Here is a 17,206-nt window from a genome sequence, read left to right as displayed (position 1 = left end):
CCCCATCCCCTGCCCGTGACTGATGTAGACACAGGCGTGGTCTACAACACTGGCCTAAGAGACAGGAGTGGTATTTGGCAGGGGCTCAAGAGAAAGGTTTTCTCATTCTTTACAGACACACATGGCCTCTTCTGTTGGACTTTTTCATCTTTATCATGTCTGGTTGTGATGTCTAGAGCTGTGGCAGCCATCCTGGGGCCATGAGGGAATCCAGAATAAGAACGAAGCCAGCAAGCTGAGGATGGCAGAGTAAAGAAATAAAAGGACCAGGTCCTTGATCCCATCTTGAATTAACTAGCCCCACTGGCCCCTCACCTCAGATCCCTTGCCATAAGACAACACCATTTCCTTGTGGTTTGTGCAGCTGAATTTTCTGGGGTTTATAGCCAAGAGCACCTATCAGATAGACGTCTGCTCTTCTCTCGACTCTTCCCATGGCTGGCCCCTGCCATTTATCAGGCCTCAACTTAAAGGTCAGCTCCACCTTAAATGTCAGAGCAGAGTAACCTGCCAGCCAGATATTCAAGATTGTTCCCACACCTCCACCAGTCACTGCATCTCCATGAGGTTCTCTCTCATTTTTGTGTGGCTTTGGCTTTCAGTCTTTTTGGCTTTAATGCACCTGCCTCATTCCAAAATCATTTCATTCCTTCACTTCATTATCTGCCTCACCTGTTAGGAGTGTGAGAGGTCCAAAGGCCAGGGCTTTCCTATCTCTCACCTGGGACATCGCCATGCACACAGTGGGTGCTTTATAAATATTTAATGAATGCACAAAAGATGGAGGTAAGCAGGAAAGGTCTGCAGGGCAGATGCCTCTCCTGACATGGGGCTCGGGGGCTTGGGGAGGCAGGCTGTGTCGCTTCACTGCTCTTTCAACTCTCCCAGGTTGCCTGCCTCTGCGGCTCTTGAAAATAAAATTGTCTTTCAGAAGCAACTCCCAGGGACATCAATAATGCATACTATTCGCCTGAAAGGCCAAGACTTGATATTTAAACTTAAGATCAGCTCATCAAACCCCATAAATCATGGATGCTTCTGTCTTCTTATAGGATTACGTCATACATCACACGTCTGGATTTCTGACACCTTGTTCATCCCATTATTAAGCCCAGACATTTTTACTGCCCCCCAAAAGAATCTTCTAGAATTGACTCATGCCTCTCATGCTTTCACAGCATGCTCTTTTGGTCTCTACTTTGTTACTCATTATTCTCTGCCTTGTATCTCTCTCTCTCTCTCTCACACACACACACACACACACATTTTTCACTTGCTGACTCCTTGAGAGGAGGGACCTCGCACTAGATCTTTCTATCCTCCAGCTCTATGCTCAATTATGCCATCTGTATGCAAATATATGTTAAGGTTCTTTCTCCCAGCTTATCCTTGGGATAAAAGAGAGTTACTATCTGTTGAGATCCTTCCAAAGTACCTTGGATCACAAGATATCTGCAGTGACTTTCTTATGAGTGGCAGTGTGTATTTGGGAAAGACATAGGACTTAAGACAACCTCAGCTGATGCCAGGAAGGGTGAGGGAGAAGACCTGGGCCTTTTCCAAAGTGGTTTCATGTTTACAAGGAGAATAACTGGTTGGGGATTGCTGATATACTAAAAAATTAAATTGAAACACACACAACAGCAGGCCTGCAACATTCTCACTTCTGCTTCTGCCATTTCCTTTACCAAGGGCAGTGGCCCCTGCAAACCCTCTAAGCTGAGCCATCTGTGAGCCACTAGCCTGTGAGGCTGCTTGAGTTCAACTTAAATAAAATGAAGAATTCAGTCCCTTGGGTGAAGTCCTCAACAGCCATATGTGATTAGTGACGCTGTCCCGGGCAGCGCGTATGATGGAATCTTCCAGAAAGTCCCTTTGCACAGCACTGAGCTAAGCAGACAGGCCCAGGAGGTAAGGGGAGACATTCTTGTCTTTCCTTTTTAAACATCTTTTGGGAGGGTGATGTGATAACAAAAGGCAAAGCAGGAATGTTCGGGTAGGAAAGAGGCTGGCGGGCAGCTGAGCAAATGGCCAGGGTTCATCACTGAGCTGTCCACCCGCTTCGATTAGAGTTCTGAGGCCTCAGCTTATTATTAAAGCCCTCCCCCTCAGCTTCTGAGCCTCAGGAAAAATGTCAAATGCCTTCTAGGAAAAATGCACACAATTTTGCACACTTCATCACAGGTTTCGTGGGCCACCCTCTTCCCAAAGCCCTGTCATCCATGGCCCCCAGGCTGGGCACTCAGATTAGACCCCAGTGACAGAGTGGAGGCCCAGAGAGACCGAATGGCATGCCTAAGAATGCACAGCAATCCGCTGGTGGGGCAGAGGTCAGGTTTGCTAACCCTGGTGAGCCACAGTTCTCCCATATCACACAACAGAGGACATAAATGTGGCTAAAGTTTTGCCAAACTTGCCAGCCCACTGACTCCTCTGATGAACCACAAAGTCCTGGGGTTAGGTGGGCCGGAGGTCTCCGACTTACCAGTTGCATTCGGGGGGAACCAGCTTTGTCAGCTCTTCCAGAGATTTCTCTGATCTGTACTCCTGGCCGGAAGCACATGAAACAGTGTGTTTAAGTGGGGTCAGGGGTGTGGGGGGCTCCCCACAGAGCTCTCATCAGCCCGGGTGACCCCGCCCGGGAACTCAGGGCACATATACACACCTGGATGAAGGCGACGGTGACCACGATCAGCACAGCCTAGGGGGCAAAAGGAGCGCACGTTAACACCCATTGCCAATGAGCAGGTAAGTGATCCAGGGGAGGACTCTGTCTTCCAAAATGTATTTCCTTTTTCCTTGCAAACTAGAGCACTGTGCAGAGATTTAGAAAACAGAGGAGCCGGAAAAGCACTCTCAATTCTGCCTCCACAGGTTCACATTTGGGGATTATCTTCTTAGAGTTTTTGGCATAGATACGCTTGTAACACAGGATGATACACTATAGATACGATCATTTGTATCTCACCAGCATTTAATAACTGGCCACCTGACACAAAGAGCCAGCTCATTGGAAAAGACCCTGATGTTGGAAAAGATTGAGGGCAGGAGAAGGGGCTGACAGAGGATGAGATGGTTAGATAGCATCCCTGACTCAATGGGCATGAATCTGAGCAAATTCCAGGAGACAGTGAAGGACAGAAGAGCCTGGCGTGCTGCCGTCCACAGATCACAAAGAGCCAGGCACAAATTAGTGACTGAACAAATAACAACAAAGCTGCTAATAAACATGATTTCACATCAGAAGATGTGGATCTAGCCTCAGGCTTTTGAACAGCAACCCTGAATTCCACCGCACGGAAGGAATCTCTTTTTGTTTTTCAAAAGACAGCACTTGACAGATTGAAGGAAGCGGAAAGAAAGTCATTAACCAAAAGGTCACATATAAGAGCCACGTGTAAAAGGTCACACAGCGCAGGGTTCTGTTTATAAGAACGACCCAGGACAGGCAAATCTGGACAGACAGACAGCAGACAGTGCTTTCCAGGGGCTGGTGGGGGTGGGGGATGACTGTTGAATGAGCACGGGGTTCCTTTCAGGGCAACGAAAACATTTTGGAACCAGATACAGCTATGGTTTTTCCAGTAATCATGTACGGATGTGAGAGTTGGGGAGCATAAAGAAGGCTGAGCGCTGACAAATTGATGCTTTCAAACTGTGGTGCTGACTTCACCCGAGAAATCGAATTCTTCATTTTATTTAACTTGAATTCAAACAGCCTCACAGGCTAGCAGCTGCCCCTGCTCCTCCTGCCCTCAGTCTTTCCCAGAATCAGGGTCTTTTCCAGTGAGTCAGCTCTTCGTGAGGTAGAAGAACATGGACACTTCTTGTCCTTTCTTTATGCTGTGTTTTCTACTTTTTTTCTTCTTCTTACAGCCTAGTTTTTTTTCTCCTTGCATAACAAAGGTAAACTGAGACTCAGCAGGACCTCGGCAGCCAGGTCTGGGATGGGGGGGCACTGTCCCCCGACTCCCATGGGGTGCACTCACCACGGCGATGCTGATGGCATCCTCATACTTCTTTGTGAGGACGCTCACCAAGGCAGAGGCCAGGAGCAGCAGGATCAGGGGATTCTTGAACTGAAAAAGGAAAAACAGGGCAGTGGGATCTTGTCTAGGCTCATGGACATCAGAGACCAGGCCTGCTCTAGTGGAGCAGCGTCAGCTCTGCACCCAGAGCCTGGCTTCCAGGCCGGCCCTGCAGTGACCTGAGGGCCAGGAGGGGAGGACTGTCACCACCCAATGGTTCTCCTCCGCCTGAAGACCCACCACTGCGGTCCACCCAACACTGGCATCCTGGGGTCATCTTGACTGTGTCCCTGTCACCAAGACACCAGCCCTGGCCCTGCCTTCCAGTTCTTGGTCTTGCCTTGTCACGTCTCCTCGCTGCTCCGGGTCAAAACCTGCCCCTCAGGGCCAGCATCCTGTTTGCTCCATTCACAACAGGTCCATCTCAGAAACTCTGATGCAGGTTTCAGGATTTTGTGGGAAGCTCTCTAGTAGGTCTTTGGGGGTTGACTCCCACTAAAGGGTCTCAGACTGGAGCACTGGGGCCCCCAGGCAAGCCAGCTTTCTGAAAGTGTGATGACCCCCGTGTCCCAGCCCAGCCCTAATAAAGATTGATGGGAAACTTCCCCAAGGGTGCAGGCATGTGTCTGCACAAGGGACCCCTCCAGCCACGGGTTCAGGGTTAGCTCCGAGGTCCTCAGTCCTGGCTGGGGCTACTCTGAACAGCTGGGACCAGGCACTGGCCTCACCTTGAACTCTAATCCCAAGCCCAGAACCTCGCCCCCTCCCTGGTGGCTGGACCCAAGCAGCCCTCCAGACCAGCACAGACATCACCAGCCTCCCTCCGCCCCTCCTGGAGACCATGCCAAACATCTGCCTTGCTCCATCTCACATAGGTGAGTCACCATGAGACACCGCACACAGGTATCAGGCCCAGTGTGGAGACCCCACCACGGGCCAGTAGTACCGCCCTGGCTATAGATAATGAGACCCTCCCAGTTCTGATGGGGCCCTTTTAAGCCCACATGTAAAGCAGGACAGGCAGAAAGCGGTCTGCTGAAACCTTACTATGTGGGGAAGGGATGGTCACCAGAGACGTTCATTACAATAAACAGTAACCGCCCCCAAACCAGCGTTTTCCGAGCACCTCTTCCAAGCCACGCCCTGTGCTCAGCACTTTACTGCATCATTTTATAGGCTCCTCCCAACCCCATGACACTTGTGGCTCAGCTGGTAAAGAATCTGCCCGCAATGCGGGAGACCTGGGTTCGATCCCTGGGTTGGGAAGATCTCCTGGAGAAGGGAGAGGCTACCCATTCCAGTATTCTGGCCTGGAGAATTCCACAGACTGTATAGACCATGGGGTTGCAAAGAGTTGGAACCGACTGAGTGACTTTCACTTTCACAACCCCATGACACAGGTACTGTTAAGTAGTCCTGCTTAATGATAAATGACCAACCCAGGTTTCTGAAAGAAACTGAACTGCCGAGGATTCATTTAGATCAGGCAACTCCAAAACCTGTGCTCTTAACAGTTATGCTCGAACCAAGGATAGCTGGCAGACACTGGGGCTGGGGGCAACCTTTATTAAGCATGTAATACAGGCTCGGCTTCCTCTTAAGTAAAATTCAGAACAGGAGGGACTTACTAGTCCCATTTCCTAGATGGGGACAATTGAGGCTCAAGGCAGATTGGTTGCAGACTCAAAGTCGCAAGGCTGGAAAGTAGGATTAAACCCAGCAGTCTGACTCTAATCTACCTCTGCTTCGTGACTCTGGGGCAGGGATTTGGGGCCATGCTAAGGTAGAATTCCTAGTGGTGAATCTTGAGACAGAGAAGCAGGACTGCCTTGTTAAGTGGTGAGATCCCTGTCACTGGAGGAGACAGACAGGAGAACCACAGCATCTGGCATGGAGCAAGTGCTCAATGAACACAAAGAATTAATAAGTGAGGGCACATGGACTTCCTGTGCTTGTCGAGGGCTAGAAAACACGGCCATCAGAAGCTGCCTTCCAATCCCACAGGGATACCCTGAGATGGATCCTTGAACCGATGAGGTTAAGATGAATAAGCATGTTTCCTGCTCTTACAAACTGAAGAGATTTCATTCCTGGAAAGGTCCTGGCTGGAGGCTGGATGACAGCCCTGGGTGTGAGGTGTTAGCCGGCAGAGGCTAGGTGAGCAGGGCCTAGTGGAAGGGGCAGCCGGGGCAGAAGTGACCAAGGCCGGGCTTCAGAAGGGAGAAGGTCCCCCACAGCCCATGTGTCAGCCTCCTTCCCTGAACTTCAACTTCCAGGAGCCTCTGCTGTCTCTTCCCAACACTGGCATTCCAGGAAATTTCTGGGTTGGCCAGAGTCACCTGCATACCTAGAAGCCTCTTCTGGTGCCAGAATGTGTCAATGAATGACATCTCTAGGGCACTAAGAACTAACCAATGAGCAGGGTGGGGACCAGAGGAGAAAGGAGAGTGAGGATGCTACAAGGAGGGCTGTGATTGGTCCCTGATCTGACCAATCAAGGAAGCCTTAAACATGAGCCATGGGAGGGCAGCAGAAGCCTGGGGTATTCCTGAGCTTGACTGAGAGGGAGGTGTCAGGAATGGGAGAGGGTGTAAAAGCCAGGGAGGGGAAACTGAGGTAACCGTGGCTTCAGGTATCTGGGAAATTCTGCCTGTTAACTGGAGCTTTCTGAGCTGGTCCTGGGTGGTGGGGTGTTGATTTCTATACTGGAACTTGCAGCAGGATCTATTTCAATTTTTTTCCCCTTCTTTCCCGTGGCTTCCAGGCATTTGACTGATACAACATGTATTCAGCACCAGTGGCAAAGGCTAAGAGGGCCAGGGGCTCTGGAGCCAGCTGCCTGGCTTCACTTCCCAGCAGAAACACTTAACACTGCAGGACTCTGGACCCTGGCTGCCAGGTAGACTACAGGACACTCAGTTAAATGTGAACTTCAGAGAAACAAGGAACTTTTAAAAAATTTAAGTACAAGTAGGTCCCATGCGACATTTGGAACATACACTAAAAAACTCTCCTTTGCTTATCTATCTGAATTTCAAATGTAACAGACATCTGTAAATTTATTGGCTAAATCTGGCAGCCCTACACAACCTGGGAATGTTTCAGCTTCTCTGTATTGCACTGTCCTCAGTAGGTAAAGAATCTGCCTATAATGCAGGAGACCTGGGTTTGGTCCCTGGGTTGGGAAGATGCCCTGGAAGAGGAAATGGGAGCCTGCTCCAGTATTCTTGCCTGGAAAATCCCATGGACAGAGGAGCCTGGTGGGCTACAGTCCATGGGGTCGCAAGAGTTGGATATGACTTAGCGACTAAACCACCACATCTCAAAGCAGGGATCTAGAGGAAGAGTAAGTTGGTGTTTACTTATTTACTCAGCATGGTGCCTGGCACATGGTTACCTCTATGAATGGAAAGACTATTATTCGTGACTGTGGCCGCCATGGTAGTTAGTGAGTCCATCTCTCAGCTAGGAGCAGCCTGAAAGGGGCAAGCCTTCTTTGACCTTGTAGTATAGCTGTTCTATGTGCTGAGACTCGTCGACGGACACCCTCAATCCACAGTTACACAATGAACGGCGGCTCCCTTCCTCACCCCCAGGGTTACACTGGTTAATGCACAGAATGATGGCCATCATCCCACCTGATCGAGATATTTCTTCCACACAGGTTCCGTGTTATCAGCAACAAACTCATTCCAGCCATGGACCAGCCTGCGCTGCGTCACTGAGAACTCTGACAGCCCATTCTGTAAATCTACCTGGAGGGAGAAGGACGGGCAGGTAAAGATCAAGGAGCCCACGTCACAGGATTCCCACTCTAGAAGCCAGCCACTTCCACGATGATTAAGGAAAATGGGCTGCCCACAGAGGAGAGGGGACCAGCTCAGAAACCCCAAGCAAATGGGCAGAGACAGTAGGAGACCTACAATCTCATTCTTTTTCAATGAACCCGCACTTCCGCCCTACAGATACTACAGAGAAGACAGCCTTGGGTCTACATTTCAGGGTCTGCGATTATAGCATGGACACCTGGAGATGCAGGAACACTTACATTTTCATCTTAAGGAAGATGAGTCTGGGACGGTCAAATGGTGCAGCTGCCATGTGGAAGTACCTCCAAAAATTAAAAATAGAACCACCATACAATCTGGCAATTCCACTACTGGTTCCACTACTTTCTTGATACTGGTACGTATCAAGAGAATTGGAAACCAGTCTCAGTGAGGTATCTGTCTATCCATGTTTGTAGCAGCATTATTCACAACAGCCAAAGGTGGACGTGACCCGAGTGTCCATCAATGGGTGAATGGATAAGGAAAGTGTGGTACAGACACACAGACATACACACACACAGGAATATTATTCACCACCAACATGGAAGTTTCAGCTTTGCAAGAGGGAAAGAGCTGTGGAAATGGGTTGTACGACAACGTGAAGGTACTTAACACTTTGGAACTGTACACTTAAAAGTAGTTAGATGGTAATTTTTAGGTTGTGTATTTTGCCTTGAAACAAAGAAAAAAGGCCTGCCCTTAGAAACAAAAAAAGCTACATGATTCCATCATGCATGCCTTGTGCCAGATACAATTTCAAGCTGTTTATACAAACTGACATTAAATATAGTGAATTTAAGAGTCAATAACCATGTAAGGAAACTTTGTTGTCCTGGTGGCAACAAAAGCTTCACTGTCTTTAAAAAGTGGATAAGAAAGCTCTACGAGGGACTTCCCCGGTCCAGTGGTTGAGAATCCGCCTACCAATGCAGAGGACACTAGTTTGATCTTTGGTCGGGAAGCTAAGATTCCACACGCTGCGGGCAGCTAAGCCTGTGTGTTGCAATGAAGACCCAGTGCAGCCAAAAATAAATAAATAGTACAGAAACAAAGCAAAAAAGTTCCACCAGATGGTTGAGGTGATGGGAAGGCTGGACTGATTTCTAGATTCTTTTGAATAGAGCAAGAAAATCACGCTTTTTTCCTAGGTAGGGGAAAATGTCTTGGCAAGGAAAACATATTTCCTTCCCCTCTCCAAATGCTAACAAGTGGGACTTGAATTTAGATGGGCTTCTGAGTATTCTCAAGGAAAGGCTGGCCTGAAACAGTGACCTCCAGCTTCTTGGAAACTGTGGTATGTGAGCTTTCGTTCGTGGACTTCTATTGGCTTTCCCAAAGTGTGGTGGGTTATGAGTCAACACACACACACACACACCCCCCCCATGTTTGCTCAGCTAAGTCAAGATAACCGAAATCATAAAGCAAGCTAACTCCTTCAGCCTCACAGGGGACCCTCATGGAACGGAAGTGGTCTTCAGTTTGGCTTTTGTCTTGCCCTGGCCAGGAACCCAAATGCACCAGAAGAAACTGGCGAGAAGCTGGTTTCGGTCACTGGCAACACCATGAATTATAAAACATGAGAGGTGGGAATGGCAGGTGGTGAAGAGTTTAAGCTTGAATGTCAAAACACCCGGATTCAACTCTGACTGAGCTGCTATGGAAACTTGGGGGTCCCCTGAGACACTCTCTGTCTCTCCTCAAGAGGGAGGGGAGATATTTATACTTATAGCTGATTCAGGGTGTTATATGGCAGAAACCAACACAGCATTGTCAAGTAACTATCTTCTAACTAAAACTGAAGAGAAAAGAGAGAGAGAAAGACAGGCACAGAACACTGGGAGGACCGTGGCCACCAGGAAGGGCTTCCAGGGCTCATGGCCATCAGTGTGGGCGCCCTTCCTGGTGGGGAAGCAGAACCATTCAACAGCAGGAGTATTTTCTAACAGTGATGATAACAATGTGTCATAGCTCAGGACTGTGAAGCCATTTTCAGGACCTTGAGCCGCTTTCCTCTTAATCTGAAAACCCCACAGCCCCAGGCCTCAGAGACAAACTCAGTTCTTACGTAAAATGCTTTGGCTAGGTCCTCTCTGTGGCATTTGCTTGCTTCCTTGGGTTCCAGAGCCACCACTGTCTTCTCTTTCTCGATAGCTTTCAAGTCATTTTGTCCATCAATCTGTGAGGAAAAAAAAGAAGTAGGATTGCTCTTAGGTGCACTGGTCTTATATGGATATGTCTTTTTAAAATATAACATACAAAGAGAAAGGGTGCAGATCTGAAGTGTATAGTTCAGATTTTTACACACTGACCCATATAACCAGCCTCCAAATTGAGAAACACACATTAACATAAACAGCCCCCAGGAGATGTATTTTGCTGGGGTTTGAACTCTGTGCAAATGGTAACATGCAATATATATGCTTTTGTGTTTGGGTTCTTTGACTCAAGGTTATTAGTTAGATTCATGCATGATGGTGTGTGTGGTGATGGTTCGCTAATTCTTCATGGCTGCACAGTATTCCACCAAATAAGCATGGCACAATTTATTTTTCTGTTTTACTGCTGATGGATTGTTTCCAACTGTTGGCTGTTATTGACACATCTGTTTTCAAACAAATTTATTTTACTGAATGGAAAATCCCAAAGCTGACAGAGCAGGGCAACAATTTACAGATTTAGAACCCTGGACCTTGAACTTCTGGGATTCTCAGTTAAGAAGGCACTGAACCACAGAGAATGGTTCCTGATGGTGACTGGTGGTATCATGGCCTGTTTTGGGAGACATTTGCAATAACCTAAGACTTTATCTTTTGGGGCTCCAAAATCACTGCAGATGGTGATCGCAGCCATGAAATTAAAAGATGCTTACTCCTTGGAAGGAAAGTTATGACCAACCTAGATAGCATATTCAAAAGCAGAGACATTAGTTTGCCAACAAAGGTCCATCTAGTCAAGGCTATGGTTTTTCCAGTGGTCATGTATGGATGTGAGAGTTGGATTGTGAAGAAGGCTGAGCGCCGAAGAATTGATGCTTTTGAAGTGTGGTGTTGGAGAAGACTCTTGAGAGTCCCTTGGACTGCAAGGAGATCCAACCAGTCCACCCTAAAGGAGATTAGTTCTGAGTGTTCATTGGAAGGACTGATGCTGAGGCTGAAACTCCAGTACTTTGGCCACCTCATGTGAAGAGTTGACTCATTGGAAAAGACCTTGATGCTGGGAGGGATTGGGGGCAGGAGGAGAAGGGGACGACAGAGGATGAGATGGCTGGATGGCATCACCGAGACTCGATGCACATGAGTTTGAGTGAACTCCGGGAGATGGTGATGGACAGGGAGGCCTGGCGTGCTGTGGTTCATGGGGTTGCAAAGAGTCGGACACGACTGAGCGACTGAACTGAACTGAAGAAAAGGGGGAAACCCAGTTGAGGTCTGGGTGCCCAGCAGGTCTGGGAAGAAGCCACGTGAAAGACCTGAAGGGCACGGGAGGACATGGTAACCTCAGATAGGAGAATGGTGAGTATTTTTGCAAACTTATTCCTAGTATTCTGACACCCAGGACTAGATAATCATCTTTTCCTTTTCACCAGGTAGTTGGCACAGGGAAGGAGGAAGGGGAGAGGCTCTGCCTAACAGCCTCTTCCTTCATCTGAAATAGAGACAGCAAGTCCCCCTTTTACTTCATGCCAAACTGCTCCCTGCCCCTCATGTCCCAAAGGCCCCATTTGCTCAGAAATGGGCTGCTGACCACACCCACTTCCTGGGGTTGCTTCTCACTGTGCCAACGACCAGGAAGCAACCAAGGATTATTACACGTACCACTCCCCCGACTCTCTCCATAAGTCGACCTCACCATCTTCACTGTGCGAGATCCACCTCCTGGAGAAATGTACATCACAGCCCGAGACAGGATGTTTTGTCTGCTCTCAAGACCTGGTTCAAGTGTACCAAATCGAGGGCTTAATTCTTGCTCACACCACAGATGGAGGCAGTCCTGGGGTTACAGGAACTTCCTGCCTGGCTGTTCCCTAGCTTACCATTTCTGTCTGGCCACGACCAACCACACCCAATTCACTTTTTAGGCAGCAGCTCAAGCAACCCTGAATGTATAAATCCAGCCCTCTCCTCCACCTTCTCCTCTCTGTCTTTCTGTCTCTCTCTTTCTCTCTCTCACAAACATACACATATCCCATGTTGGAAACATTTGGATAGATTCCAGTTGCTCTCAGGACAGAACCCTACTGTCTCCAAAATGGCTGCAGCAGACCCCCACCTCGCACCCACCCTCCCTGTGTTCCTGGTCTGGGAGGGGCAGCAGTATACCTAGCTAAAAATCCCCTGCCCACTGGAGGAGTCCCGTGACCCCCAGGAGTGTGCTACTCCAGTGCCCCTGCTGAAGATGGCACATTTTCCCGGCTGCCAAACCAAACATAAAATCAAGGGATCTCGACCAAGGGCAGTTTTCCCCCTGGGGGACTTTGTTAGTGCTTGGAGATGTGTTTAGTCCTCATAACTGAAGCAGGGGTGGTACTGGCATCTAGTGGGTAGAGGCCAGGTATGCGGTCAAGTACCTTACAAGGAATGACTTGGAACAGAAAGGTCTATACTGCTGAGGGCAAGAAGTCTCACTTCAGAGGTCAAGGACTGTCTTGTCCTGACATCTCAGACCAGACAGCCACCTGCTCTACCCTCTCAGCACCCTGGACGTCCCCTTGATGGCGCCTACACCACGGTCACATGCATAATGACCAGCAAGTGACTATCACTTAAATGCCTCCCTCTGCTCACAACTCAGCCCCTCCAGAAGGCGGGTCCAGCACCTGGTGCCCAGAGGCTGCTCCATGGACACTCATGAGCTGGAGCCCATGACATCAGTGCCTGTGCACATGTACTTAGCCCCACAGGATGGATGACTAGACACCCGCTCTCGGCCGCAAGGCTCTGCTTACCCTCACCATCAGTGCTGCCCAGGAGATGCTCCAGCTCCGCTTGCCAGCACATCTCCTCGGGCAGATGACAATCTCCCTGACTGATCAGAGTTTGCTCATCTGCAAAACAGGGGTGATGCTGGCTAGCTACCCTCATCCTGCCTTTTTTTTTTGGAATCAAACATATGTGTGCCTAGACAGGATGTGACATGGTCCAGACCTCCCATAAACCCCTAGGAAATGCAGGTCCATACCTGCCCCAGGGACCAGGCCTCTGGCACATGGCTGGAATAACAATGATGGTGATGTCACTTGGGTTGTTTAGCCACATTTAGGTAACTCAAGAGCGGGAAGATGCACAGAGCAACAGAAGGGGCATGGAGGTTGGAATTGCACAGACCTGGGTTCAAATCCTCCTCAGTCACTGACCAGCCCTATAACCAGGGATAATAATCTGTCTCAGGTTGTTTTGAAGATTTAAAAACACCCAACGCTGGGGACTTCCCTGGTGGTCCAGTGGTTAAACATCCACTTGCCAATGCAGGGGACGGGAGTTCGACCTCTACTCTGGGAAGACCCCGTGTGCTGTGGGGCAACTGAGCCTGTGCGTCATGACTGCTAAGCCTGTGCTCCACGACAAGAGAAGCCACCGCGATTAGAAGCTCGCGCACCGCCATGAAGAGGAGTCCCCACTCACCGCAAGTAGAGAAAGCCCGAGAGCAACAACAAAGACCCAGCGCAGCCAAAACAAACAAAAAGCAAAATAAAAACAACCCAGCTCTGTAGTTGCACTTTGCATGGGGCAGGTGCATTCAGTAAATATTCCATAGAAGATCAGTAGCCTAAAGACCCAGAGGGATTTAAGAGGTGTGGTGACCCCAACACTTCACAGCCTCTCTCTCTGACTTTGTCTTGCCGGGGAGATGTTTCCTGACATTCTCAATGAAGTTTCTACAAGTGGCTGTAGAAGATACATAAATGCTTGAATCTGTGTGGTTTTATTTTTAAATTTTTACTTATTAATTTTTTTTGAATCTGAAGGTACAGATAAGAAACCTGTGAGTTCTATTTTTTTAAAATCTTTGATTTCCTTTTGATGCTGCTGCTGCTACTGCTGCTGCTGCTAAGTCACTTCAGTAGTGTCCAACTCTGTGCGACCCCATAGACGGCAGCCCACCAGGCTCCCCCATCCCTGGGATTCTCCAGGCAAGAACACTGGAGTGGGTTGCCATTTCCTTCTCCAATGCATGAAAGTGAAAAGTGAAAGTCAAATCGCTCAGTCATGTCCGACTCGTAGCGACCCCATGGACTGCAGCCTACCAGGCTCCTCCGTCCATGGGATTTTCCAGGCAAGAGTACTGGAGTACTGGTGCCATTGCCTTCTCTGCCTTTTGATGCTAGGCTTAAATAATTTCTCTATATATTTCAATTTTTTTTTAAAGGGTCCATCAACAGATCAGTGGGTAAACAAAATGTGATCAAGCCCAAACAATGGAATATCATTTAACCTTAAAAAGGGAGGAATTCTGACACCTGCCACAACAGGAATGGAGCTTGAGGATGTTACGCTCAGTGAAACACACCAATTACAAAAGGACAAATACTGTAATGACACCACTTACGTGCGGTACCCAGAACAGACAGACTCATAGAGACAGGAAGTAGAAGGGTGCTTACCAGAAGCTGGGTAATTGTTTTTGTTTTTGCTGTGCCACTTGGCTTGCAGGATCTTTGTTTCCCAACCAGTGACTGAACCCAGGCCACGTCAGTGAAAGCTCTGAGTCCCAACCACTGGACCGCCAGGGAACTCCCAGGAGTTAGTGTCTACTGGGGACAGACTCGGTTGGAGAAGCTGAAAAAGTTCTGGAGACGATGGCTGTGATGACTGGACAACCACGTGAATGTACTCAATGCCACTGAACCGTGTGCTTGGAAACAGTTAAGATGGTAAATGTTTTGCACATTTTACCACATACACACAAAATCCAGAACAAGAACAAAACAAAACAGGATCAAAGGCATCCAATCCCTCTGCCTTTGCGGCCAAGACTAGCAAGAATTCCCACCCTTTCTTGGGAACTCTGTGTGTCCCTGGGAGCCAGCCAGATGGCTGAAAGAGGCTTGTGTGGATAAGGGGAGGGGCTGGGAAGGCGGCCTGGAGGGGGAGGGTCCAGCGGGAGGATCCTAACCCCAGCTGTGTTCCGTGACCATGACCATGACCATGACCGTGGGGACGGAGTCTGAGCCCAAAGTGGGAGGCTGTCTAGCCTCCAACTGTGCTCTGTAAGTGAAAGCCACGGACATACTTCCGGGTCTGTGAACAAGAGAACTGAAAAAAAGGGATGCGAATAAAGACGAGCTCTTTGCTGTTCATAGCAGCACAATTCGGAACAGCTCAGAGTCCATCCGCAGATGATGCAGTAACAAGGTGTGCCCTCTCACACAAAGGAGCATCATTCAGCCTCAAAGAGGAATGAAGTGCTGGGGTTTCCCTGGTGGTCCAGTGGCTAAGACTGCGCTCCCAATGCAGGGTGCCTGGGTTCGATCCCTGGTCAGGGAACTAGATCCCACATGCGGCAAGCAACTAAAAACCCCACAGGCCGCAACTAACGAGCCCATATGTCGCAACTAAGACCTGGCACAGCCAAATACATAAATAAAAAACAGATTTTTAAAGAAGGAATGAAGTACTGATGCATGCTACACTATATGTTGAATTGTGTCTTCAAAAAAAGGTATCTTGATATGGAAGCAACCAAAGTGCCTATTAATACATGAGTGGGTGAGGCAGATGTGGTGTCTACATATGTACACACACACACACACACACACACACAATATTCCTACTACTCAACCATAAAAAAAAGAATGAAACCTCACCATTTGCAACAACATGGATGGACAGGGAGGGCGTTATGCTCAGTGAAGTCAGACAGAGAGACAAACACCGTATGATATCGCTTATATGTGGGCTCTAAAAAGCAAACCTGTGAACAGACGTAACAACACAGAAAGAGCCATAGACACTGAGAACAAACACGGGGTTGTGAGAGGGGAGGGGTGGGGAGGAGAGAAATGGATGGAGGAGATGAAGAGGCGCAGACTTCCATTTGCACAATAAGCGTGCCACGGTATAAACACACAGTGTGAGGACTATGTAGACTGATTCAGTGATGTCTTTGTATGGTGACAGACTAACGAGGCTTATCCTGGTGATCAGTTTGACATGATCATCATATCGAAATGACGTATACCAGGAACTAACATATTGTTGTAGGTCAATTAAACTTCAGAAACAAACAAAATCTGATCTCATAGAAAAAGAGATCAGATTCACGGTTACCAGAGGTGGGGACGGTGAGTTGGATGAAGGCAGTCAAAAGACAGAAATTTCTAGTTATAAGATAAATTAGTACCAGGCGTGTGATGTACAAATTGATAAATATAATCAACCCTGCTGTATGTTATATACAAAAGTTGTTAAGAGGGTGAATCCTAAAAGTTCTCATCACAAGGGAAAAATATGAGATGTTGGATGTTTGCTGAACTTACTGTGATAATCATTTCATGATGTAAGTCAAATCATGATGCTGTACACCTTAAACTTACACAACGCTGTACGTCCATTTATATCTTGATAAAACTGGAAGAAAAAAGAAGTTATCTTGAAGTCCTAACCCCCTGAACCTCAAATGTGACTGAATTTAGAAACAGGGTCTTTACAGAGGTAACGAGTTGACAATGAGGTCATCAGGGCCAGATCCAGTTGGATACGACTGATGACCTCGTAAGGAGAGTCCTGGACATGGAGACAGACCCGCACAGAGTGATCCCACTAGAAGCCCAGGCCACTGCCTCGCCAGCAGCACTGGAAGCTAAGAGAAAGGTACGGGACAGGTTCTCCACTACGGCCGTTAGAGCCAGGCCCTGCCCATACTGCGATCCTGGACATCTGGCCCCGGAACTGTGAGAGAGTAAATTTCTGTTGCTTGAAGCCGTCATAGTCTGGGGTGCTCTGCTCATTAACCCTAGGAAACAACATTCTCCAACACAGACAGACCTCAAAAACCTCATGCTGATGAAGACAGACACAAAAGGCCACGTTATCACTTGACTTGGTTTTTATGAAACATCCAGAATAGGTGATTTCCATAAAGACCGAGATTCCCTGGTGGCTCAGTAGCAAAGAATCCGCCTGCCAGTGCAGGAGACCCAGGTTCGATACCTGATCCGGGGAGATCCCACATGCCGTGCAGCAACTAAGCCTGTGTGCCACAGCTACAGAGCCTGTGCTCTGGAGCCCGGGAGCCACAACTACTGAGCCCACACGCTGCAAATACCGAAGCCCTGGAGCCTGTGCTCCACAGAGAGAGAAGCCCCTGCAGTGAGAAGCCTGCATGTCGCAACTAGAGAAGAGCCCTCGC

The 17,206-nt window shown here is 48.5% G+C and overlaps 1 protein-coding gene across 13 annotated transcripts in view; it reads right to left on the bottom strand.

Annotated features, from left to right (window-relative positions):
- The window catches only part of ATP2C2 (ATPase secretory pathway Ca2+ transporting 2), a 100,230-nt gene that overhangs the window by 44,712 nt on the left and 38,312 nt on the right, over positions 1–17,206 (bottom strand). For 11 of the 13 annotated variants that reach the window (XM_086350123.1, XM_086350130.1, XM_086350126.1 and 8 more), the window contains 5 exons: positions 9,924–10,034; positions 7,667–7,783; positions 3,990–4,079; positions 2,666–2,701; positions 2,486–2,547 (listed from right to left, as the gene is read on the bottom strand). In XM_086350123.1, coding sequence (XP_086206249.1) covers positions 2,486–2,547; positions 2,666–2,701; positions 3,990–4,079; positions 7,667–7,783; positions 9,924–10,034 — 416 coding nt within the window. Of the gene's footprint in view, positions 1–2,485; positions 2,548–2,665; positions 2,702–3,989; positions 4,080–7,666; positions 7,784–9,923; positions 10,035–14,459; positions 14,698–16,334; positions 16,421–17,206 lie in introns of those variants that run through there. The other 2 variants (XM_086350124.1, XM_086350134.1) reach the window with 2 other exon arrangements.

Source organism: Bos grunniens, chromosome 18 (assembly GCF_055505025.1).
Source record: "Bos grunniens cultivar Pamir isolate PY7600 chromosome 18, Bosgru_T2T1.0, whole genome shotgun sequence".
In the NCBI taxonomy this organism is placed as follows: Eukaryota; Metazoa; Chordata; class Mammalia; order Artiodactyla; family Bovidae; genus Bos; species Bos grunniens.
Note: the sequence above shows the minus strand (reverse complement) of the source record. Positions and strands in the feature narration are given on the sequence as shown.